Source organism: Monodelphis domestica, chromosome 2 (genome assembly GCF_027887165.1).
Source record: "Monodelphis domestica isolate mMonDom1 chromosome 2, mMonDom1.pri, whole genome shotgun sequence".
In the NCBI taxonomy this organism is placed as follows: Eukaryota; Metazoa; Chordata; class Mammalia; order Didelphimorphia; family Didelphidae; genus Monodelphis; species Monodelphis domestica.
The window spans coordinates 238,976,613-239,002,888 of NC_077228.1; the positions used below are offsets into that span (position 1 = coordinate 238,976,613).

Sequence of the window (26,276 nt, forward strand, 5' to 3'; positions counted from 1 at the left end):
GGGGATATAGTGTAGAGGGTGTTCTATGAACTCTTTCAATGTCTATTTTGCACCCTTGTTCAAGAACATCAGGGCAGTTTTCTTGGATGATTTCTTATAGTATGACATCAAGATTTCTGTTTATTTCTGGCTTTTCAGGTAGACCAATGATTCTCAAATTGTCTCTCCTTGCTCTGTTTTCCTGATCTGTCACCTTTTCAGTGAGATATTTTATGTTTTCTTCTATTTTGTTAGTCTTTTGACTTTGCTTTATTAATTCTTGCTGTTTTGCAAGATCATTGACTTCCAATTGCCCAATTCTGGTCTTTAAGGCCTGGTTTTCTGCTATAATCTTTTGATTTTCCTTTTTGGTTTGATCTATCCTGCTTTTCATGGCTTCCAGCTCTTTTTCCAATTGGGATTTCTTATCCTTTAAACTGTTATTTTCTCTTTTAACTATTTCCCACTTTTCTTTCCAGAATGCTTCCATCTTTTTGATAAGCTCCAATTTAAATTCTTCAAGAGCTTTTGGACAATTTACATTTTGGGGGAAGGTTTTGGTGAATTTATTTGATTTTCACCCTGTAGCCTGGGTTTTTCCTCCACAAAAGTTTTCCAGGGTCAACCCCCTCTTTTTATTTTATTTTTTTAATTTGGTGGAGGGAGGTTGTTGCTCCTGGGCACAATTTGCCATTACTGTGGTGGTTTTTCCTTCCTGTTTTAGTCAGAAATCTGAGTGAGATGAGCAGGCTCTCTGTGAATGGAGTTAAGGAGCAAGGATTTTGCCTGAGGCAACTCTCAAATCTGTGCAGCTTTTGCTGTTTGCTGCCCTTCTCTGTGCTATCTTCCCATGAGCACCGACGGTCTGCACTCTTCAACCTCCTGGGGTTTCAGGTGTAGCTTTTCTCAGGGGTAGGTCTTTGGTGGTCTTAGTCAACTCTCAAGGACCTAGAGGTGCCCCTTACTCACTCTAGAGGGGCCCCTCATTCACTCGCTTATTCTGGTGTGTGCTGGCTCTGACTCTGGCTCTGTAGGTGGGGTGGGAGAGGGTAGATCAGCTTGCATTATGGTGGGAGCTTTTTCACCCCCTTATAGTGTGGAAATGCCCAAATTCCACGTACCTTCAATGCTGTGCCCTTCTGTAGAGTCCCTTCATTCTTATGAATTTGTTTTTTTGGTCTTTTGAGGTAGTCTATATCAGTGGGTGCTGAGGAGAGGATGAGTCTTGGGCCTAGACTGCTGCCATGTTTACCTGGAAATCCAGAATGATATTTTAAAATGAATACATTTATAGAATTATAAAGGAAGCCAAAAGTTAGTGAAAATAAAGATGTATATTTTTTTCCTGTCCAACTTCATAGACCCCTTGAAGTCCCAGGTTAAGAAAACCTAATTAGCCCAATTTCTTAATTTTTCAGGTGAGGGAATTGTAGCTCAAATGTATATATTTGTTAATTTTATTTTTTTAAGTCTTGCTTTCTGAGCAAGGTCTAGGCATTTGAGGTTAAGCGACTTGCCCAGGATCACACAGTCAGGAGTGTCTGAAGTCAGATTTGACACCCACATCTTCCTGGTGGTCTATCTACCAAGCCACTTCATTGACCCTGAGGCTCAGAGATATTGAACTGATTAAGTCAGAGTTATATACATTTAAATCACCAACCCAAAGACCAAACATGATTTCAAGGAAAGAACAATGATAATCCATATAACATACCTCCTGACAGACAGATAATTTTATCAGTATTATTTAGTATTTTTTAAAAAATCCTTACTTACTGTTGAAAAAAAATTGTTTCCAATTGATCTCTCAAGCAATGGTTTTCATCCCGGGGTCTCTTAACTTGCATGTGTGCATATATACATATAAACATATATGTATATATACATACATGTCTTAGAATCAATTCTGTGTATTTTTGTACAAATAACAGTCATACATGGATAATACAGAAATAAAAGTTTTGCATGTCTACACATCTATAATAAATTGCTTGCTTGAGTTGAGTACTCTTTGTCAAAGGATAGGGAAAATCTAGTCTCTGCCTTGGGGGCCTGGGGTGGAAGGAAGCATTGATCTCTGAGAATGTCTCTAGAATAGACTTGTGTTCTTAACTGTTTTTGTGTGTGTCATAGATCTATTTGTAGACCATTGAAGCCTATGAACCTCTTCTAAGAGTAATATTTTTAAATGCAACAAATAAAAATATAGAATTATGAAAGAAACCAATTGTATTGAAATATAGTTATCTGTACGTATATATACATATATGTTTATATGTATATATGCACACATGCAAGTTAAGAGACCCCAGGATGAAAACCATTGCTTGAGAGATCAATTGGAAACAATTTTTTTTTCAACAGTTTCCAACTAAGGGGGATGAGTAAGAACTGTAGTTTTTCTTATCAGCAAACACTAACCAGTGAAGCACCTGGGAAGTGTTGATAACAACAATGCCTACTACTTTTTACTTCTTCAAAATAATTATTTGACAATATTTTCCAATTAGCCTCCATTTCCATTATTGGCCCCAACATTCTTCCAGTCCCCAGAGCAGAAACAAGGGCATCTTGGATCCTTCTTCTTCATTCTATGGCTCCATTGCTATCTAATTTTCTTCCTCAGAAGTTTCCCTCACATATGTGTCCCTTCCTTTCCATTCTTGCTATTACAATCCTTGTTCAAGTCATTATCTCCTCATGCCCTGGTCTACTGTTATTGCTGATTACAGCTGACCTCCTACCAAGTCTCCCTGTCTCTAATATTTTCCCTATCAAAATCTCTCCTATTCACAGTGTATGCTAAGAGAGCTCTCCCTGTCTTTACCATATTCCTAAATGATTCCATAATGGCCAGCGACTACACATGGACAATTGTATAAATCTAAGATCCCTTTCTGATTTGGCCTCACCCTACCTAGCCAACTTTATTTCCCACTCCTCAATTTAATTCAATTAAAGTTTTTATTAAGTGTCTGTTTTGTAAAAGACACAGTGCTACTTCTAGGGATAAAATGACAAAAATGTAAAAGACCCTTCCCCTAAGGAGCTCACATTCTGTAGACTATTCTTGTGGGCTATCATAACCATTCTGGGGTTATGATCCTAAACTGTGTGACTTCCTCTAGCAAAGGCAAAGAAACCTGGATGTTTTAAAGGGGAGGTTGCTCCAGGGCAATGACCTGGTTTCTCTCTGCATGCTGTGATGTATGTATACCCATTTTACTACCAGACTTATGTAAAGTAGCACAGGTCCCAAAATGGAGAGAGATGAGTTCCAATCCAAGATTAACGACTTGCTGTCAATAACCATTTGCTGTCAATTGATAAGTAACTTCCAGGCTATATAACTTGGTTATCTTATAAGGCAAAACAAGCTGTTGAACTCAGGTCTTCTGAGGCCAAATTCATTGTTCTCTTCTCTAGACCATTACAGTACTTCTATGCTTGATGACAAGCCTTAAATAAAGACCGAATTTGCAGTTTGTCTCTCCAGCAAATATAAGTTCCCTGAGGACAGAGGGATATTGTCATACTTTTTCTGTATCTCTACTATACCTGGCATAGTGCTTGGCACAGAGAAATTGCTCAACAAACACTTAACAAAATTAGAGAATTTCAGAGTTGGAAAGGAGTGAACAATACTCTATGGGAAAGATAGGTCCTTTTGCTTAAAGACTTCCTATGAGGGGAAGCCAACTACCCTTTGGAAGATACCTCATTCTAGTTTTGCATAGCTCTAATTGTTAGGAAAAGTTTCCTAACATCAAGGCTAAATTTTTTTCTTTGTAACTGCTTCCCAGGGAAGCTAGCTGGCACAGTGGATAGAGTGCTGGGCCCAGAGTCTGAAAAACTCATCTTCTACAGTTCATATATGGCCTCAGACTCTTACTAGTTGTATGATCATAGCAAAATCACTTGGTCCTGTTTGCTTCAGTTTCCTCATCTATAAAAATGAGCTAGAGAAGGAAATGACAAACCACTCCAAATTCTTTGGCAAGAAAACTCCAAATGAGGTTATGATATAAAGGAACAACAACAATAACAAGCTTCTAACCATTTGTTACTCCTAATTCTGTTCTTTGGGGCCAATAAGAACAACAGGTAGACCCCTTTTTATAATGCTGCCATTTAAGAGAGATAGATAGATAATGAGCATTTATTAAATGTCTTGTATATGCCAGGCATGTGCTTTACAAATACCCTCAGAATAACTCAAAAGGTAAGTGCTATTGTTATCTTCATTTTACAGATAAGAAAATTGAGACAAATAGAGCATAAGTGACTTGCCTATGTTTGCACGGCTAGTAAGTATCTGAGGGAGGATTTGAACTCAGAACTTCTTGATGATTTCAAGTCTAATGCCCTAATGTGCCAATATTTGGAGATGCAAGGAAAACATTCTTATCACAGGTCCTTTGTTTGGAAAGATATATTTTCTACTTATGCCCAAGAGGAACCTGGTTTGATAAGCCATATATCCAAATCCATAGTGCGGCAAGACACTTTATAATAGTGTTTGACAGAAAGGGTTGTCAAAACCATGGGAGGTCGTTGAGGGGTTAGACTTCTTATCCCTATTTTTAAAAATGTGGAAACAAGTCCCTTTTCAAGAACCACAGTGAATTATTTACTGATATGTTTGGGACATAGATACCATATAGATTATAGACTGATAGTCCCATATCTGTTTAGGGTGGTTTCTTCAGGCATCTTCGGGAGTGCCCTGGATGACCTTTTATTTGAGATGTCACAGACTGGATTCCTACTTAGGTAAGGGTTAGACTACATGACTCAGAATCCACACATTTATTCTTGTCTATAATTGTCTCTATTTCCTTCATCCCAAAGCTATGATGTTTTAGATATGCTGGAAAAGAGAAGAAAATGAAGATTCAGAGAACTTGATTTTGGGCAAGTCACTGGAATCTCTCTAGGTTTCATTTTCCTTATTTAGAAAATATATATCTCTTCGAGCTTTGAATCCTGTGATTTCATAAACCAATATGGAAGCATTATCTAAAAATATCCTGACTTTCTGTCCCAATAAAAACTGCAGGAGAGAATGACAAGGGCTAGGCAAATAGGGTTTTTTAGGTAAATAGGACTTGCCCAAGGCACACAGCTAGGAAGTATCTGAGGTCAGTTTTGAGCACAGGTCCTCCTGGTGCTACTAGCTGCACCTTTAGTAACATATTGAAAACAGAAATGAGAATTTGGCAGGGCAGTTCAGAGGAACTTGAACATGGATTTGGTCATGAACAGGGACCACCAGAAAACTCAGGATTATAGACTTGGGTTGTGATCACTGGGGCCTTAGGTGAACTGGGCTAGGCTGGCTCATAAGGGCTGATATAGGCTCAAGAAAACTTAGGCATAGCCCTGGTATGCCCAGTCATTGGGAGCAGGGGTTCATCCAGGAATGGTGAGACTATTCCAGGATTCATCAAGAGAGGGCTCTATAGCTCTGGGAATTTTTCCAAATAATGGCCCTCTGTTAGAGCTGAGAAAATTGGCGCCTGATCCTTTGTAAAGCATTTGCTGTCTGAGACAGAAATGAGGATTCAAATCCAGTCTCAGACATTTCCTGGCTCTGTGAACCTGGATTCACTTTGGTTTCCTCATCTGTAAAGTGGGGATAATAATAGCACCCACCTCCCAGGGTGGTGGTGAGGATCAGATGACATACTATTTGTAAACTGCTTAGCACAGTGCCTGGTACATAGTCAGTGCTATATAAATGCTATTATTATGGATCCTGTGAATCAGGGGTAAAGAGAAAGTGCATTCAGAGCAAAGGCAAGGAGATTAGAGATGAAGCTCAGTTATCAAAGTGATTTTCCTAAAGCTTGGGTTTCACAATGTCACCCTCCTACTCAAGAAATTCAACTGGTTCCTTTCTACTCCCAGGATTAAATATAAATCCCCTTCTGACTTTTAAAGCCCTTCATAACTTGTCTCTTTCCTATCTTTCTAATCTTCTTTAATCTTGCCCCTCTTTCCATCACTCCTTGATCCTCTATCTTCAGATTCTGGGCATTTTCTGTGACTGATCCCATCTGGTAGCTTTCTCCATCCTCATCTCTGCCTCTTAGCTTCTCTGGCTTCCTTTAAGTCTCAGCTAAAATCCCACCTTTTACAAGAAGCTTTTCCTATTATCCTTTAATGATAGTGCCTCCTCTCTGACAATTAGCTCTAATCTATCACATATATACATATATATCTCTTTCGTACATAGTTTTCATGGTTTACCCCAAATAGATTGTGAGCAACTTGAAAGCAGAGACTGGGTGTTTTTTTTTTAAGCCCCTTCTTTATATCTCTAGTAATTAACCTAGTGCCTGGCACATACTAGGAATTAAAGAAATATATTTATTGACTTAGTGTGTAAGGAACAGAAAAGACATTCACAACTTTGCATTTAAAGGTATTTAGTTTTTGTGTTCTGCCCTTCAGGTTGATTGCACTGTACTAGGCTCCTTGAAAGCAGAGATTTTCCCCCTCCCTTCCCCCCCCCCCCAAACCTTTACCTTCTATTTTTGTATCAGTTCTAAGCAGAAGAGTGGCAAGGGCTAGGAAATTGGGTTAAGTTACTTGCCCAAGGTCACACAGCTAGGAAGAGCCTGAGACAAGATTTAAACCTAGGTCTTCTTAGAGTCTTGGCTCCACCTAAATGCCCCAGCGAGACTTCTTAATGCCTTTGTATCTCAATTCTCATGATTCTTGATTATGCAAAATAATTAATCTCATAGACATTAACTGGCAGGATCTGAATTTTAACTCAGGTCAGTTCTTGACTCCAGGTCCAATACTCCACCTACTGCATCTCCTAGCTGCCCCAATAAATAGAATTTCCTTCAAAGTCTGGCTCAGATAATACTTCCTATATAAAGCCTTTCCTGATCCCCCCAATTACTAATGTTTCCTTCCTCAATATTACCTTGTATATTTTTTGTGTGTATTTCACATACAATAAGGATATATTATTTCCCCTGCTTCCCCCAACTCCCACACCCCTCACCAAAAAAAACTATAAACTTCTTGATGGCGGAGACTGTTTTATTTTGTTTTTTGTGTATTTTCTTTTTGTTTGTTTTTTTCATTATGTGTTGTTTGAGTGTTTTCCCATTGCACTGTGTTCTTCTAGTGAATTTCCCATACTTGGAGGTCTCTTGGTAAATCCTGGACAGCCATCTATTGAAGAGATGAAAGAAGAATCTCCTTTCCCAGCATTAGGTCAGTTAAATTATAGACTCCTAAGAACTAGGAGACTGGTGAAGAAGACTACAATTCCCAGTAGCCTTTGGGAGGAGAAGTTTGTGTGAACAGGTGGGGCAGTTCCCAGAGATTCAGTTCCCAGCTGAATTCAGAGAAAGTTTACCTCTTTCCCTTTCATATGCAGGTGAGTGATTTCCAAAGCCTTAAAGGGGAAAGGAAGAACTGGGAAACTGAAGGGGGAGTAGCTAGCTATCCCCAAAGTTCTGCTTTGGGACCTCTTAGTTGAAGCTTACCAGGCTGGGGCCCCCTTTTGTTTCATTCTTGAAGTGGAGCTGCCTATCAGACTGCCTTAGCTTTCCGTAGCCCAGCCTCCAAATGATTATTCTATTAACCTGGGGCTCAGGGATTCTCCTAGGCTACTCCCACTCCTTCCAACACTCCCTTCCTCCCTCCCCACCTCCCTCATTGCTGGAGCAGAGTGGAGAATTCCAGAGGACTTTGGGGTTAGGACTGGCTGCGGTTTTTCTCTCCTCTAAAAGATACTTCCCTGTGCCCCCTCTCTTAATCAAGGCATAAGGGACTCCCTTCTTTAATTCTCTGACCTCTGAGAAAAAAAGAGCCAAAGGAAAGATCTAGTAGGGTTAGAGTCTGGTTGGGGCATGGGAGAGAAGCAAGGAGAGATCTTGTGGAAGGAAGCTGTGAGGTGTTGGGACCAGATCAGTGGACTTGAGGTCAGAATCCTTGGTCCTGTCAGTTTTCTCACTTTGATCATCTTGTTACTTCTCTGAGTCTCAGTTTCCTTATCCATGAAGTGAAGGGGTTATAATAGATGATTCTGGCTCAAAATAAGCTTCTATATTTCTTTGGGGTGAGAGGGGATGGAAGAGAAAACAGCCACTAGGGCTGCAAAGTTAGATTAGAGCTGGGCTGCTGAAGGGAGGGGGGGGGGGGGGGGGGATGGTGGCTGTGTATTAATGGTTGGGGGTGAGGAGGGTTGTCCAGTTGCTGGAGTGGTGCTTGACCTTTCACCATGGGCGGGCCTGCCTGGTGGGGAGGGGTTGTACGGAAGAGGCTGGAGGCTGGCTTATAGAAGCAGGGAGGGTGGGGAATTCCTGGAAACACATGTCCTCCTTTCTCTCAGCCCCTCTTCTACCCCTCTACCTGGGTGAGGCCCCAGAAATGATATATTCGGTAAGTAGGCCTGGATTAATGGCTCTAAAGAGGGTCAGGTGGGTAGGTAGAGTACCTTGGGATTGCCTTTAGGCAACAGTTAGGGATTCGATGCCTAGCTACTCACAGTGTTGCACTTTCTCCGGTGGCTTAAGGGCCCCAGGGGCTTTTGTTGCTGTCTCTCTGCTCCTCCATCCAGGAGAAGAAAATGTTGGAAACCTGAATGAAAGAACAAGGGCCTCTTGGGTTCTTTAGAAGTGGAAGAACTAGAGGCACTCCCCTGGGGAGTCTGAGCTTGTTTTTGGGTGCGGCTAGAATGACTGTGAGCTGAAGAATTCTTACACCTTCCAGGCTTTAGTGGGGCTCGGCTAAAGGACTCCTATGGCTCTATGGTTATCTTGTTTGAAACTGAGTTCTCTAATGAGCTGAATGCTTTTCTTGATATCTTACCCACAACTTTCCAGTAAGGGCAAGAAGTATTTCATGGAGCATGTCGCAACTCACTTTATGACTCAATTTTATTCCTGCACCCAGGAAGAGGCTCTGAGAGAAAAGTCATTTGGGCAGGAACAGGAGTTGTAGTTGAAGGGCTTTTTATCCTGCTTTCTCTCCTTGACTTACTTTTCCTCCTCCTCTTTGTCGGGTACTTAAAAATGAAGCCATTCTCTTTGGAATTCTCCCCACTTCGGGGAGGGAGCTGATCAGACAAAGGCAGATTGTTCTCGGCTATAGTCCCCATGGTGCTGCTGTTCTGGGGCTGGGTGGGGAGGGAACGGCTGATATATGGGGGAGTAGAGATCTTTTCTTCCTGGATTGCCCTTAGTGAGAACAAGATGATCTTTGCTTTAGAATTGAGGTGATACTTGATGTGTGCTTTTGGACTCTCTAGCCCTCTGGAGGAGCAGAAGCTGACAGCCTGAAGCTGACTTTATCTGGAGAAGGGCTTTAATTGGTCACTAAAGTTGGAGTCCTTTCAGCCCTTAGGCTCAACTTTACAGAAGAAACCCAGAGAGAACTGGGGAGGGGATTGTGAGGCTAGTGAGGACTTAATTCCCCCTATATTCTCCTTTACTGGGGCTTCCCTCCCCCCCCCCCTTGCTTGTACCTAGGAGTTGGAGGTGGGGTGATTATTAGGCCTGAGACTGGTTTCCTGTGTTTGAGGAAGTGGGTTCTGGGTTCTGGGGAGGCTACCTAGCCACTCACCATCCGTGATGGTGTTAGTGTGTGACCCCGCTTTTCAGGCTGTTTTGAGTAATTTCCGTCCACCTCTTGACTTTTCTACTTCCTTGAATCGCTTCTCCCTGACCTCCAGATTGTGTAAAATGGACAGGAATTGTACATATAGGGAGGTAATTTGAGGTTAATAAACAACCCACCCCCAACTTCCTGAGACCAACATGCAGGAAACAGATGGGGACCTTGTCTAGAGAATTCACTAAGACTGAGAGCCCCTCCCTACCTCCTTCTGCCCCTCTGCCTCAGTCAGGAGAGAGCCCGTCCCCCTTCCCTCAGTCAGTGGAAAAAAGAATGGTATTCTTTTTTAAAATTTTTCTTTAAAATTTATTTCTTTTTAACATTAAAAAAATTTTTTTAGTTCAAAATCCCCCCCTCTTCCCTCCCCCTCTTTACTGAGAAGGCAAGAAATATGATTAGAATTCCCAAGTTAGTTCTGTGCTGGACTTTGGGGAAACTCACCCATCATGTGCTCAACTGGCACAGCCCTGGCTGGCATGGTCAAGGGGAAAAGGAGGGGCAATATTGTTCAGAGCTTTGATTGGCACAGGCTGGGGCCTGGGAAGGGCAAGTGTCTTGCCTGGTTCTACATAGTGTCTCCAGGGAGCAGGGCAGCTAAGACCTAAATGTCATCTAACCAAACTTTCCATTTCCCTCTAGGTGGGAGATAGTTGTGACAACAGCCTGAGCAGCACTAGGAAACACCTGAAATGTCCCAGTCCCCTTCCTTCATCCTTTCCATTCCTGAAGGCAAAGAAAGTCCTAGGTAAGTTGCCAGCTGGACTTGGGGCAGAACTCTCATACTGCCAATATGGCACAGTGGGCATGGCACTGGTCTTGAAGTCAGGAGACTTGGGTTCCAATCCTAGCTCCAAAACATACCATTTGGGTGAATTTGAGCAAGTCCTTAAACTCTTCTGTGTTTGTATCTTCATCTGGGCAATGTAGCTGCCCCTTGGGTTAATGTTCTCCATCCCTACCTCAAAGAGTTATAAGGAAGGAAAATGCTTACAAACTCTGGAGGGCCATAGAAATGTAGGGTAGCAAGCTGATGGGAGATATTCATATATGTAGGGAGGAAAATCTTCCCATAGGGACCTCTGACAGATTTTGATAAACCTTATCTGGGAGGGCTTCTGGGATACTGGCTTTATTGAGAAGTAGGCAAAGGGGAAAGCTGCCTGGCCCATAGAGCTCTGACTTTTCTATTCCCCAACAGCCAGGACCTCAGCCCATATGATGAGAGCATTGTACACGATTCCTTCCACCAACTTATCCAGGAACAGAGTCAGCAGGCTGAAGTTGAAGCTCTAGAGCTCCAGGAATGGTCTTCCAGGGACAAAGGTAAGCAGTTTATCTAGAGAGGAGGAGCAGGTTCCTTTTCCTAGTAGATGGATCTAAGATAGATTCCAACTATTTGTTTAGATAACTAGGGAATGAAGTAGGTGGACTACTGAGCCACTACTGAGTCTACTGTTGGACTACTGAGTCCAACCTTAGACCCTTAACTAGCTCTGTGACCCTGGACAGAAGTCTGAGCCTGATGGATAGTGTGCTGGCCTTGGAGTTGAGTTCAAATATGACCTCAGATACTTTTTAGATATTTAACCCTAGACAAATTACTCAAATGCTGGCTTGCCTCAGTTTCCTCAATTGTAAAAATGGGAATAATAACAGCACCAATTTCAACAGGCTTGTTGTATGCATCAAATGAGATGACATTTGTTTTTACACTATGAGAATTTATTTTTCATATTTTGTATTAATTCTCCTACCAGGGCTGTTGAGTAAAAAGTCCCTAATTTCTATATATTAGAATCATTGTGTATTCCTGTGTCTGGGATCTCTGTCAGAGATTCTATCCAGGTTATTGCTTTTTGCATTTTCTTTGTCCTTGGGAATCCCCTCAAATATCCTCCTTTTTAGCAGATTTTGGTTAATAAATAAAAGGGGCAAGGATTCTTTTTCTAGCGACATGCAGACCTTCACCTGCCCACCTATAGCTGGGGAAGGATTGAGGGTTGCTGGACCACTATTAACTAGCTAGTTACCAATTAGAAATATCTTGGGATATTCAAGGGAGGGGCTAAATAATGAGCTCCTAAAACTACTTATTAAGCTGCCCCATGAGGTCTGTGGTCCAATAGATTCATATCCTAACCAATAAATAATATATATTCAATAAACTGATATGTTGTACCCCAAATCAGTCTCTCAGGATAATTTAAATTGTAACAACATTTAGCCCAGGAACATATCAGGAACTATATAAATATAGGGATCCCTTCCACATTGCCAGGGTCAGGGGCATGATGCCCCTGCAGTCTGGAAAATATGCATAAATTTTTTAGATTTGCATGTTTTCACAAACTAATTTTTTAAATTACTTTAATTTTAAAAAATAAATTGCATATACTTATGGCATTAAAAGATAAAATATGTTTAAATTATACTATATGTATAATATGCATTTCTGAGTTCCCAAACTTTTCTTGTGTTGCATGTAGCTTCCACTAAACCTCCCAAATTCCTATTTAATTTCTTATGTTGACCCTAAATATATTGAAACCATGATAGAGAAAGTCAAGATGTGAAAGGGATTCCTGAATTTCTTCCCTACCTTTCCCCATCTAGTCCAACCCCCTCATTTTGCATGAAGAAACAGTGCCATAGAGATGAAGTGATTTGTAGGCAAAATTGAGCCCAGATCTTCCTTTATCCTAAATATAAAACTCAATCCACTTCTTATTGCCTACCACTGGGGCTTTTAGGTTACTAAAACTTTTCAGTTATAGTAATCCCTTAGGTTACAGTAAATCCTTTAGGTTACAGTAACCTTAGAGTAAAGGAACAACTATTTGATTCCTTGGGGTTTTAGTAGCTTTTTCCAGACTAAATGGTGACTGACATCCCTTCTAATTCTTAAGATATGTGGTTTTTTTATAGGTAGAGGTCACCAGCTTCAGCTGGAGCCCTGCAGGGCCCCTCAGAACTATAATTCAGCCACACTTCGGATCTTGGCCAATATGCCCAGCCGAACCATTGGTGAGTGAGGGAAATCTCTTCCTTAAACCTGTTTCCTTTTTGCCTGATCCTCCTTGCTCCCTTCTATGTCCTTTACCTAACTCTGAGGGGTCTTCTTTTTTGTCCAGTGCTGTAGGAGTTGGGGCTTGCATGTGTTCAGAGCTTGTATCTCTCCCACCCCTTCCCTGTGTAGCATCCTGATAAAGTGATTTCTTGGTTTCTAAAAAATATCTACAGGAACATGAGTAAAAATAGAAAGCTTTTTGGATGCTAATGATGCCTTGAGTTCTCTTGGGAAAGAGGTTTTCCTGTTGGGTCTCATTTAGGGACTTGGACCTCCTATTTATGCTCTTTACCTATGGGATCCTGGGAAAAGACCCTAACCAAACTTTTAAAGGATAGAGAGATAATCATGGTGCTATAAACATCCCACCTCCATCTTCTTAAGCTCAGGGTAACTTCCAGAGTATTAGTTCTGGAAAAATGAGAGGTGATAGGGGGGATTGGGGATGGAGGAATATAGAAGAAACCAAAGATATATAATTAACCTATCTCATTCCTGAATTTCCCCAAGTTTAAGTATCTTCTCTTTCCACAATTTACCCCATTTCCCCAAACCCCACAGGCCGAAGCAGGGGGGCCATTATTTCTCAGTACTACAATCAAACAGTCAAATTGAGGCGGAAAAATAGCCGGCCCTTGCTGAGGGACATGTCCAGTTCTGCCCGACCCAGTATTTGGCAAAATGACTTGGAACTGGACTTGACCCCCAGAGAAGAAGAAGGTGAGTCTTTCTGGAGAATATTCCACTGTACTAAGAGAATCTCATTACCTCTTAGGGGATCTAACTCTTAAGAAACCCTTTTTCTCCTTCACCTACCTGTGTCAGCCTTTGCCCTTAGATCTTTCTGGCAAACATTCTCTCTAGTTCCTCCTTTCTAGATTCTGTCCTTTTTTTTTTGAACAATATTCTAAGTGGTTTTGTTTTAGAGAAGAGCATTAACACATCCTCCTCAGGTCGCTTCATCTTCACCATTTGTTATCCACAGTGGAAATATCAATCAATCGATAATAAGTTCTAGTCCCTGGGACTACAATAAGAAGAATAAAATATTTTGTGCCTTCAAGGGTACACTGGAATGTTAGCTCCTTGAGGGCAAAGGCTTTTTCTTTTTTAAATCAATCCAGTACTTAGTAAGCATTTGCTAAATGTCAGACTGAACTAAGATACAAAGTACGAGCAAGAACAGTTCCTCCCCTTAAAAGAAACTTCATTTCTAATTTGGAGACCATATATATATATATATATATATATATATATATATATATATATATCCAGGAAGATTCTAAGTGTGGGGTTAGGAAGGGCAAAGTTACAGTTTCCAGAGAGTATGTCTTTGTGTGAGGAGCAGAATTGGGCTGGGGCAGTTGGATTACAGGAAGAATAGAAAGGAGTGAAATATAAAAATCTAGAAAGATAGGAGGGGGCTATATTGCAAAGAGTTTTTAAAAGCAAAACAAAGGACTTGATATTTGATCTTGCAGGATATAGGAAACCACTGAAGCTTATTGAGTTGAGGTGGGGAGAGGGAGGTGACATTGTCAGACTTACAGTTTTTGAATGTCACTTTGATGGCTATATAGAGGATGATTTACAGTGGGGGGAAACTTCAGTCAGGGAGAAAAACTGGAAGGTTATAATAATCAGGCAAGAGGAAATGAGGGTCTGAATTAGGGTAGTAGCTATGTGAATAAAGAAAGAGATATTATAGGAAAAGAAATTATAAGATTTGACAGTTGTTTGGATGTGTGGAGTAAATGACAGAGAGTTGTTGAGGTTAACAACAAAGTTTTGAACCTGGGTAACTAGTGGGTTGTGATGTTCTTAACAGTATTAGGTTGGGGACAGCTAAGGCTTAGTGGGTAGAGAGCCAAGTCTAGAGTTGGGAGGTCCTAGGTTCAAATCTGGCCTCAGACACTGCCCAGCTGGATGACCCTGGGCAAGTTACTTAAACCCCATTGCCTAACCCTTATCATTCTTCTGCCTTGGAACCAATATACAGTATTGATTCTAAGACAGAAGGTAAAAGTTTAAAAAAAAAAACCAGTGATAGGCAAATTCAGAAAAGAGATAGATTTAGTGAAGGGAATAAGGGAAACTAATGAGTTTTTAAAACTATATTGAGTTAAAGGTATTTATGGGATCAATGGGATATCTAATTTAAAACGTGACAATTGGTGGTGAAAAACTAGAACTTGAGAGAGACAGGTCTGGGAATCATAGACATAGAGACAACAAAATTCATGGGATATAATGAGGTTTCTGAGTGAGAGAGTTTAGAAAAGGGATACCCATAGCGGCATAACATGGATGAAAATCTAGCAAAAAGATCAGAGAAGGATTAAAGAGGTAAAATAGAAGGAGAACCAAAAGAATATGAAAACCCAGAGAGGAGAGAGCCTCTAGGAGAAGATGGTTAACAATGTCAAATGCTACAGGTAGTTCAAGAAGAATAAAGGTTAGATTTCATAATTAGATCATTGATAACTGGTTCAGGTTCAGTTGGGTGATAAGTTGGAAGCCAGGTTGTGAGAGGAGAAGAAAAGGAGCCACCAAGTGTATATTCTTTCTCAAGAACTTAAACTTAGAAGAGATATAGTTTAATAACCAACAGGCATGATAGGTTTATTTTTTTTAAAGATGAGGGGAGATTGATTAGGTTTATTTTTTAAAAACTCTTACCTTCTTAGAATCAATATCATGTATTTGTTCTAAAACAGAAGAAAGGTAAGGGCTAGACAATGAATGGGAATTAAAGGACTTGCCCAGTGTCGCACAGGAAGTATCTATGAAGTATATTTGAACCCAGGACCTCCTGTCTCTAGACCTGTCTCTCAATCCACTGAGCCACTTAGCTGCCCTCCAGCCACTTAAAAGATTATCCAATTTTTTAAAACTTCTGTCTTGTCATCTCTAGTCTCTTTTTACTTATTATTTAAATTTTTTTCCTAACCTTTCTTTAGAAAGAGAATTCTTTTGCTGTATTAGTTACAGAAATTCCCTTCATTCTTGCTCTAGATAAATGAAGTCTGTTTAGGAAAGGCAGGGTCCAATGCTCCTTCATAGATCCTTAAGCCTATTCCATTCTCCATGTTTTCTACCTTAATAGAAAAGCGGAGCCTCTTGGTGAAGGAGCTGCAAGGCCTGACAGTAGCCCAGAGGGACCACATGCTTCGGGCCATGCCCCTGAGTTTGGCTGAGAAATGCTGCCTCCGGTGAGTATCCTCTCTGGTTCCAACCTTGACCCAAATTCTTCATTTAATCTTCTCCTTCCCCAGTCACCCAGGAATGGGGAAATTGCAGGTGTGTGAGAGTGATCCACTGAGTAGGGCTCAGGGCTACCCAACTGGAAGGAATTGCTGCCACCTCTATCCATGTCCCCCTTCAAGGACCAATGGCTTTCTCCTATTCTTAAAGCCAGGACAGCTGTATCCAGAGGGGAAGGCAGAAGCACCACCATCGTAGCCAGACCCAGTTGTACTGTTGTAGTCGTCTCCAGTATCATTGTATTGTAAGTATTGATTTGTGTGTTCTTTCTTCTTCCTTTTACCCCTTCTTTCTCTGTCCTTGCCTGTTCAATTTTTAAAAAAATTCTATCTTAGAATCAATGCATTGTATTGGTTCCAAAGCAGAACAGTAATGGCTAGGCAGTGAGGGTTAAATGACTTGCCCAGGGTCATACAGGTAGGAAATGTCTGAGACCAGATTTGAACCCAGGAACTCCACCCACTTGCCTCCTGTGCCTGCTCAATGTTAAAGTCATTTTGTTTCCCTGGCCCATGAAAGGGAGCAAAGGGGAGAGGAAGGGTTAGTGGAAAGACCAATCAGAAGATCCAGATTTGAATATTAGGCATATATAATCTTGGACAAATCACTTAAGTTCTCCAAGTCTCTGTTTTCCCATCTGTAAAATGGAAATAGAATGCTTGTTCTTACTGGTCTCACTAGCTTGCTGTGGGGAAAGTTGCTTTATAAATCCTAAAGGATTATATTACCTGTAAGCTAATATTATGATTCAATTTCACACCAGTTGATAATAAAGATTTCTTGCATGGAATTGAAATGATTCTTGAGATAAATACTAACAATTTTTTTTAATATATTTTAGCTGCATTTGTTAGTCAGCAAGCATTTATGAAGTCTTTTCTGTGTGCCAGGTACTAGTGATATGAAGAAAGGCAGAATTTCACAGTCTCTGCCCTCCAAGACCTCACATTCTAATGTGAGAAACAACATGTAAATAACTAGGTCCATATGAGAGGGGGGAGGTGAGAGACAGAGACAGAGAGAGAGACAGAGAGAAGTTGGGGGAGAGAGGAGGGAAGAGAGAGAGAGAGAGAGGATATGAAGATAATCTGAAAGAGAAAGGCATTAGCCACTTGAGGGGAACAGGGAAAGCCTTCTGCAGAAGGTGGCATTTAAGCTTAGTCTTTCAGGACACCAGGGAAACTAAGATATGGAGATGAGGAGAGAATACATTCCAGGCAGGGCAGGGACAGTCAGTTCAAAAGCACAGAGCTATATCGGAGATGGGAGGATAATGTGGGAGGGAGGACAAGCAGGTCAAAAAGTCAGGGTAGCTGGATTGTTGAATACTTGTGTAAGAGTTAAATTTTAATGGTTTGACTAAAATAAATGAAAATTATAAATAATATGGTAGTTGCCAATTTAAAGTATTAGTGCTCAAAGTTGAAATTACTTTTAATAGCTTTTATTTACAAAAGAGGTAGAAAGAGTGAAAGTAGAGAAATACAAAAGGGCAGAGAAGATATTAACTTATCTAACTAAATATTGCCCTGGTACTCGAATTAGCCAGGACTTGTTGACCTTCAACTGGAATTTGAACTCTCTCCAGAAGATAGGAAGGGAAAGCCAGCTATCCACTCACCCAAGTTCCCTCCAAGAGGCAGGTCAAGATGATCACTCTAGGTGAAGGTAATTCCTGAGGCCCACTTTCTTCCTTGAGCTGACCTCTTTCTTGAAGTTGACTTCCTTCTTGGAGTTGATTTTCCTTGCCCTAGAAATTCAGGGCCTTTTTATAGTGGCTTCTTGTCTCTTCCCCTTTTCACAAGGGCCAATCACAGCTTCCAAATTGCCAAGATCTGTCCAGGTGGGAGTGTTTGTGGGAACCACTTCTCACCTTCTGGAGAGGTATGAATTCTCAGTTCCTGGCTGATTGAGTTGAAAGGGTGGAGATCTCTTCCACCTAGTACTAAGTACTAAGTACTAATAGTAGTACTAGTACTAAGTTCAAACTTTTGTTGATTCAATTCAAAAGTAGACAAAGGAGAGTTAATCCCATCTTCCCAGTCTGGTGAGGTACTAAGTAGGAGTACTTAAGTTATTTTTAACCAAAGTGTTAACTAAAAATGGACAAAGGGAATATTTCACAAGTGTAAATTCAAAGAGAACAAAGATTTCCCTTTTACACTTGGAAGGTAGTCATGTGTAAGAGAGTATCAGAGAGTAGAAAAGGGTCAGGTTGTGAAGAGGGTTTTAGTTTGTTTTGATTTAGTTTTTTTTACTATTCATTTTTTAATATTTTGAATTCCAAATTCTCTCCCTCCCTTCCTTTCCTCTCTCTTTGAGAAGGCAAGCAATTTGATATAATTATACATATGCAGTCATGCAAAAACACTTCCATATTAGCCATGTTGTAAATGGAAACATAGACCACAAAAAAGAACAAAGTAAAAAAAGATGTTTCAATCTGTATTCAGACACCATTACTTCTTTCTCTGGAGGTGAATAACATTTTTCTTCTTAAATCTTTTGGAACTGTATTGGATCATTGAATTGATCAGAATTGTCATTCACAGTTGATTATCTCACAATATTGCTGTTACTGCATACAATATCCTAGTTCTATTCATTTCACTTATATAAATCTTCCCATGTTTTTCCAAAAGCATCCTACTAATTTTTTCTTTCTTTATCAAAACCCTTACCGTCTGTCTTAGAATCAGTACAATTGGGATTAAGTGACTTGCCCAGGGTCACATGGCTAAGAGCTGCTTATTATTTCTTATAGTACAATAATATTCCATCACAATCATATACCAAAACTTGTTCAGCCATTCCACAACTGATGGACATTCCCATAATTTTTATTTCCTTGACATCACAAAAAGAGATGCTAAAAGTATTTTTGTAAATATGGATCTTTTTCCTTTGATCACTTTAGGATTACAGACCTAGTAGTGGCATTGCTGTGTCAAAGTATATACACAGTTTTATAGCCTTTTAGATATAGTTCCAAATTGCTGTCCAGAATGGCTTAGTCAGGTGTGAAGAGTTTAAATGCCAAAACAGAAGACTTTATATTTTATCATGGAAGTAAGATGGAGCCACTGGAATTTACTTATGGATGGGGAGAGTTGACATGGTCAGACTTATGCTTTAGGAAAATTACCTTGACCTTTAGAGGGGTGGAGGATAGATTGTAATGGGGAGAGACTTGAGGTAGGGAGACCCACAAGTAGAATATTGTGAGTCAGATATGAGAAGTATAGGTTGTTAGGGGTAAATTTAGGGGTTTTTGACTGAAATATAAAATTAGTTGGTCGCCAGGAATTAATTCAAATCCCAATAAAAATACTCAAGTCAGTTTGGGAATTTTATGGTGATTTAATTAATATAGAGGGAAGGAATTAAGAAGAAGAGAGAGGGAAAAGTATATAAGATTTCTCCGGCCTAGCCTGAGTTGAGGGGAGTTCAGAGACCTTCCAGCCATGAGGCTTCCTCCGAGATGAGGGGCCTCCCAGGAGGATGACATTTTTAGGAAAAAAAAAAGGAATCAGCCTAAACTCCGAGAGAGATTAGGGAAGACACCTCACCTGAACGACACTACTAAGCTTCTCCTAGTATTTTATCAAGGATGCTCACTGCCAAACCAGGACAATAGCTGCATCCATGCCAAGATGCCAAGATTCCCAGCATGCTGCCACCAGCCACCTCTCTGCCAACAGAGCCAGAGCCACCTCCCTGCAAAAAGAGGTTGAAGAGTGGAAGTGACGCGAAATATATAGACTGTTTTTTACATCACTTCCTGCATCTCACATGTACCAATGGTAGCTTAAGCTTGACTTAGGACAGCCCAGGGGGTCTTTCAGTTGTTTCTGATTTGTCATTTGCTAGCACATATCTGTCTTAAGCCTTCCTTCTCAACACTTAATACTTAAGTAGGGGCGTAGGCATTCCTGTTTTGTTAGACTAAGCAGGGTGGAGTAAATCTAATATTCACAAGGTCCTGAAGTAGGATTGTGGCTAGATAAGTGGGCTGTAGCTGAGGGTTGTTGTGAAAGTAGAAGCTACAAGCTGTAAGATCTGGCAATGGGCTAGATATGTGGTATTAGCAAGAATGTGAAGTTAAGGACAAAATTGAAGGTATGAGTCTAAGTGAATGGAAGGATGGCATTACCCTTGACAATAATAGGAAAGTTAGGAAAGGAGCAGGATTTTTGGGGAAAGGTTATGAGTTTTGTTTTGGATATTTTGAGCTTGAAATGCCTATGGAGTATCTAGTTTGAGATATCCAAGGGGCAATTGGAGATGAATATCTGTAGCTTAGCAGAGCCTAGAGATAGATATGAATCTATATGACATATAGATAAGTATATGTTATATATAAACTATATGATACTATCATATATATAATACAATATATTGTTATATGTTATATTATTATATCATATTATCATTATATATTATATATTACATTAATTATATACATATTACATTATATACATATATATTATATATAATGTGTATATATACATTTATACAAATATATATATATACACATTATATATAATACATCATTATATAACATGGTACATTATATATGACATATATACTATATCTTTCTATATATATCTATAGATAGACAGACAGATAGATCTGGAAAACACCTGCCTAAGATATGATAATTGAGCTGCCAAGATCACTAAGGGAGAGCCCATAGAACAAATAAAGAAGTGGATTGGGGACACAGTCCTAGGGTACTCTGTCTTACCCATGGGGAACTGGCATGAATTAGATGTATATCCATGCTAGCAATTCTAAATAGAAAAATGCAGCTTCTCCCTGATGTAGTGCTAGTTGCTGTCCTTTGACTCCACTCAGGCTAATTTCTAGTCTAGGTGGCTTTCTATGACAAAAGTAATCTCCTAGCCTTGTTCATCTTGCACTATCTCCTCTCTTTCTTTGAGAGTGAATGGTGGTGAATCTGTTTTAAATGAGATAACTGATTATCACTTATGTATGTCCGTATGTATGTGTGTAAGTATGTAAGAGATTAATAGCAAGTCAGTGGTGGGGCTGGGGCTAGGACTCTGATCTGATACAATATAAGAATCATTAAAATACTATTCTTGTTCTCACAGGCCTTCCGCAGCTTGTGGTATGGACTTCTTTCTGGTCTTTATGCCTTGAAGCCCTGGCATTACTCCCTGAAGCAAATCAGTGGACAATTTGGCTCCAGTGTCCTCTCCTATTTCCTTTTCCTGAAGACCTTGATCTCCTTCAATGTCCTGCTCCTCCTCTTTCTGCTGCCCTTCATTGTAGCTGTGCAGGTGGCCTTTCCCCCAACTTCAGAGTTCCCCTTCTCCCAATCATTCACAGGCCTGGAACTCTTCACAGGTAGGGTGAGTATAAGGAACTAGGCTGGTTAGGACTATATTTTTTGTCAAATTCAAGACCTTTTCCTCAATCCACTGAAACAGATTATCTTTCTGACTCTTTTCCCTTCCCTCTTCTTTGTTCATGGATGGACTTTCATTTTTTCTGACTGAGTCTTCCCTAACTAGAGCTTTGTGTATAGTCTGTTATGGCAGTGGCTTGGGCATGCTGTTTTTCTTTGCCAGATGATGCTAAAAATGACTAGAAACTCATCCACCTATAAGGAAACAGAGCTCTCCCTTCACTATATGCTTCCCCAAGCTATATGTATGAGTCATCTTTTTTCTCCTCCCATGGCTACCACTTTTTATTCTTACTTCACCCCCTTATAAATGTTAGAATTAGAGTGTGAATGTTAAAAACTGTAAATGCCAAAAACTGTAAAGGTTTTGGCTAAGGATAATTTTTAGTGTTTTGACTTAAAATCTAAAATAAGTGGTCACCATGGGAAATTCCCAAAATATGAAAATACTCAAGTCAGCTGGGGATTTATGGAGATTTTAATTAATATAAATGAAGGAATTAGAGAGAGAATTCAATTTTAAACTCCATTAAAAATGTCCTCACTTCAACTCCAAACTCCAACTCCCAAATTACCTTTTACCCCTTCCTTTTAAAGAAATTTTCTCTTATGTCACCTCCCCTAAATTTTCACATCTACCAATCACAGTAGACACTTTTTTCCAGGACTGCCCATTCTTAGTTCTCATCTTTTTTTGTTCTCACCTTCTCTGGTTAGATTAAATCCTCTGAGTACTTCACACCTCTTTTGTTAAGCTTGCCTTTTGTAAGTTGCTTGATATTTTAGGTACTAATTTAACCTTTATAGGTACATAGCACCCTTTTATAATAGATCTAAAACTAGACCTAGCTTAAGGTTCTAGCTTTACTATAAGTATGAGTTAGGGACTTTTCATTGTTCAATCAGGAGTTTGCAATTTTATCTTCCCCTAAGGCAGTGTCTGAGTAGGGTGCAGTAATTTTAGAAGTTCCCGATACATTCCTGATCAAGTATCTTCATTGTTAAAAATGGAGAATAGCTTAATCAAATCTTCTAAAATAGAATCTGAGTAGTTCTAAGATTCTCAAGGGGCCTGGATGCATGACCATGAGTACTGCATATACAAAAAGATGTGAAGATTTTGGTGTACTAGAAGCTCAATATTTAATACTTACTTGGTCTTAGTCATTTGTCAACAAAGTGACATGATAACTATGGAGTATGATGTGATGTTATAGATGTAAGGTGTCCAGAACAAAGTCATTGTCCAACCATATTTGGACTGTGAGGTTCTGTTCTGGATGCTACATCATAGGAAGGATATTGAGAAGCTAGATGGCATTTGCAAGAGGATCAACAAAATTGGCTTGAAAGAACTTAAACCACATTATCTAAGGATTCTTTGTTGTTGTTGTTATTGTTTTAAGAATAGTTTAGCATGGAGGAGAGGAGACTTAAGGATTCTTATCCTTGAAATATTTGAACTGGAACAAGAAATATCTTTCTTTATCATCCCAGAAGGCAGGACTAGGAGAAGTAGGTAGGAGTGACAGGTAGATAAATCTCAACTTATTACAAGGAACTTTCTAACAATTCCATCCATCTAAAAGTAGGACAGACTTTTAGGTAGTAAAGAAAGTTAATGAAATAATTTGTGATTTGGGTAGAGCTTGGTCTGTATGACCCCCAATCCACCTTTCCACTATGAAACCAATAATGTTTTCTCCTGTTTATATTCTTTTTTTTAAAACTTATTTAGTCAATTTAGAACATTATTCCTTGGTTACAAGAATCATATTCTTTCCCTCCCTCCCCTCCCCCCTTCCCATAGTCGATGCTCAATTCCCCTGGATTTTACACGTGTCCTTGATCAGAACCTATTTCAATGTTGTTGATGTTTGCACTAGGATGATCATTTAAAGTCTACATTACCAATCATATCCCCCTTGACCCATGTAATCAAACAGTTGTTTTCTTCAGTGCTTCTGCTCCCACAGTTTTTCCTCTGGATGTGAATAGTGTTCCTTCTCATAGATCCCTCCAAGTTGTTCAGGATCACTGCATTGCCACTAATGGAGAAGTCCATTACATTTGATTGTACCACAGTGTATCAGTCTCTGTGTATAATGTTCTCCTGGTTATGCTCCTTTCACTCTGCATCAATTCTTGGAGGTCTTTCCAGGTCACATGGAATTCTTACACTTCATTATTCCTTTGAGCACAATAGTATTCCATCACCAATATATTCACAATTTGTTTAGCCATTCCCCAATTGAAGGGCATCCCCTCAATTTTCCATTTTTTTGCCACCACAAAGAGCGCAGCTATGAATATTCTTATACATATATTTTTCCTTATTATCTCTTTGGGGTACAAACCCAGCAATGCTATGGCTGGGTCAAAGGGGAGACAGTCTTTTAGCATCCTTTGGGCATAGTTCCAAATTGCCATCCAGAATGGTTTGATGAATTCACAACTCCACCAGTAGTGTATTAACTTATGAAAAACTTATTTAATTAATTAATGTCCCAACTTTGCCACATTCCCTCCAGCATTCATTACTTTCCTTTGCTATCATGTTAGCCAATCTGCTAGGTGTGAGGTGATACCTCAGAGTTGTTTTTATTTGCATCTCTCTAATTATAAGAGATTTAGAACACTTTTTCATGTGTTTATTAATAGTTTTGATTTTTTTATCTGAAAATTGCCTATTCATGTCCCTTGCCCATTTATCAACTGGAGAATGGCTTGATTTTTTGTACAATCTATTTAACTCATTATAAATTTGAGTAATCAGACCTTTGTCAGAGGTTTTTGTTATGAAGATTTTCCTCCAATTTGTTGCTTCCTTTCTAATTTTGGATGCATTGGTTTTATTTGTACAAAACTTTTTTAATTTAATGTAATCAAAATTATTTTACATTTTGTGATTTTTTTCTCACTTGCTTGGTCTTAAAATCTTTCCTTTACCAAAGATCTGACATGTATATTATTCTGTGTTCACCTAATTTACTTATAGTTTCCTTCTTTATCCTGTTTGTATTCTTGTGTTGACCTTAACTTTGGCCCAAGTCTCTGGTTCTTTCTTTTTTTTTTAATTAAGAAAATTATTTTCTCCATTAACTTTGTTTTCCTGCCCACTACTTTCCTTTTCCTTCTTCTGCTTCCTCAGTCAATTTAGTTGAAGGTGGGATGAATGGGTGGGTGGGTAGGGTCCACTGATTTTCCTCTTGAGTGATCTCACCCTCCCTCTTTGCAGGGTCAATTCACCCACACAGTGATGTTCTATGGCTACTACAGTAACTTCACCTTGAACCAGCCATGCTCCTCCCATCAGAACAGTGACCACTGCCTTCCAAAGGCAGCACACCTGCCATATAACATGCCCCTGGCCTACCTCTTTACTGTTGGTGTTTCCTTCTTTACCACCTGCATTGCCCTGGTATACAGGTAAGGAGAGCTTTTTCCTACTCCTGAAGAAAGCTACTCTCCCCCCATATCAATATCTTATTCTGTCTACCTACCTTCCTTCACTTTCATCCCATTTACTCCAAAATTGTATTCTCTCCTGCTCTACCTCCCAACCCTCCTCTATTCATCTTTTTTTAATTAAAAAAAAAAACCACACACCTTATTTTTTATCCTACTAACAATTCAAAGACAGAAAGGCAAGAGCAGGGTAAACAGGGTTAAATCATTTGCCCAGGATTTCACAGCAAGGCAGTGTCTGAGGTAAATTTTCAACATGGGTTCCCCCCCATTCTAGATTTCTCTTCCTCTACCCATTTTAACAGGATTATGAAGTACAAGAAGTGGAAGGGACCTTTGAGATCATCTAGTCGTGCTTATGTCTGAAAGAACCTCCTCTACAGATACACCAGAGTAGAGTTCTTATAGACTTTCATTGAAGACCTTTAAGACAGAAAACCCCATGCCTCCCAAGGCCAATTCTAATTGTTATGAAGTCTTTCTCTATATCAATCCTAAACCTGCTTCAGTGATATCTACCTGCTCTTCATAGCTGTGCCCTCCTGAAGCCAAGAAAAACATCTAATCCTCTTTCCACAAGATGGCTGGCTTTTTATATAGTTGAAAACAGACTGAAACATCTCCCCTCAATCTTTTGCTTTTGATTCCTTTGCCTCCCTTTCCTATATTCTCTTGCTTCTCTCACTCTACCTCACCCATTCATCTCCTTATTTCCCTAGCATGTCTCGTTCCTTTGGAAAGAGCTACCAGGTGGGAAGTACCCTTGGGGTTCATGCCATCACTGTCTTCTGCTCCTGGGATTACAGGGTGACCCAAAAACGGGCCGCTCGTCTACAGCACGACAACATTAGGACACAGTTGAAGGTGAATGGGGTCAGGGAATTTTGGGGGTGAGTCATTTCTCCTCTACATATCTCTATACACAACCTATTCCATCCTATGACTCATTAACCTAGGTGCCTTTCAACCTCTGTCTTAGACCTGAGACCTACAAGTAGAAAGGAAGTAAGAGGCTGGAACTACAAAAAGAAGAGTTGGTTTTAGGTAACAGACTGAAGTTACATATCTAGGCAAATCTTCTAATGGAGCTTAGGTCTATTTGTGCCGTTTTCCCCAGAATGTAGGTAGCCCAAGTACAGGCTGGCCCAGGGTGTTTCCACCTATCCTGAGATTTCCTGCTGGTCCAAATTCCACGTGCTGTGAAATTTTGAGTCTAACTGGGTCATTCAGGCAGCTCTCACAATTGGAGTGCCCTTTGTGCACTGAGCATTGTGGAGGGACAAGAGAAGAAAAATGCCCTGTTGGCCTTCTGGGACTTTTAAAATTGGTTAGGGAGATTGCAAATCCACAAAACAGGTATGAGTTTCAAGATAAACATAGATCAATGGAGTGCAGATTAGAGCTCTTGAATGACTTCCT

General features: G+C 39.9%; 1 protein-coding gene across 7 annotated transcripts in view; it reads left to right on the plus strand.

Moving 5' to 3' along the window:
- Positions 1 to 7,291: 7,291 nt before the first annotated feature.
- The window catches only part of TMC6 (transmembrane channel like 6), a 47,710-nt gene continuing 28,725 nt past the window's right edge, over positions 7,292 to 26,276 (plus strand). For 3 of the 7 annotated variants that reach the window (XM_056817409.1, XM_056817411.1, XM_056817412.1), the window contains exons 1-10: positions 8,247 to 8,391; positions 10,264 to 10,369; positions 10,823 to 10,947; positions 12,550 to 12,648; positions 13,253 to 13,411; positions 15,798 to 15,903; positions 16,106 to 16,199; positions 21,073 to 21,333; positions 24,628 to 24,818; positions 25,577 to 25,721. In XM_056817409.1, the coding sequence (XP_056673387.1) occupies positions 10,314 to 10,369; positions 10,823 to 10,947; positions 12,550 to 12,648; positions 13,253 to 13,411; positions 15,798 to 15,903; positions 16,106 to 16,199; positions 21,073 to 21,333; positions 24,628 to 24,818; positions 25,577 to 25,721 (1,236 nt within the window). In that variant the 5' untranslated portion in view covers positions 8,247 to 8,391; positions 10,264 to 10,313. Of the gene's footprint in view, positions 7,385 to 7,680; positions 7,704 to 7,756; positions 7,932 to 8,246; positions 8,392 to 10,263; positions 10,370 to 10,822; positions 10,948 to 12,549; positions 12,649 to 13,252; positions 13,412 to 15,797; positions 15,904 to 16,105; positions 16,200 to 21,072; positions 21,334 to 24,627; positions 24,819 to 25,576; positions 25,722 to 26,276 lie in introns of those variants that run through there. The other 4 variants (XM_007482945.3, XM_007482946.3, XM_007482947.3 and 1 more) reach the window with 4 other exon arrangements.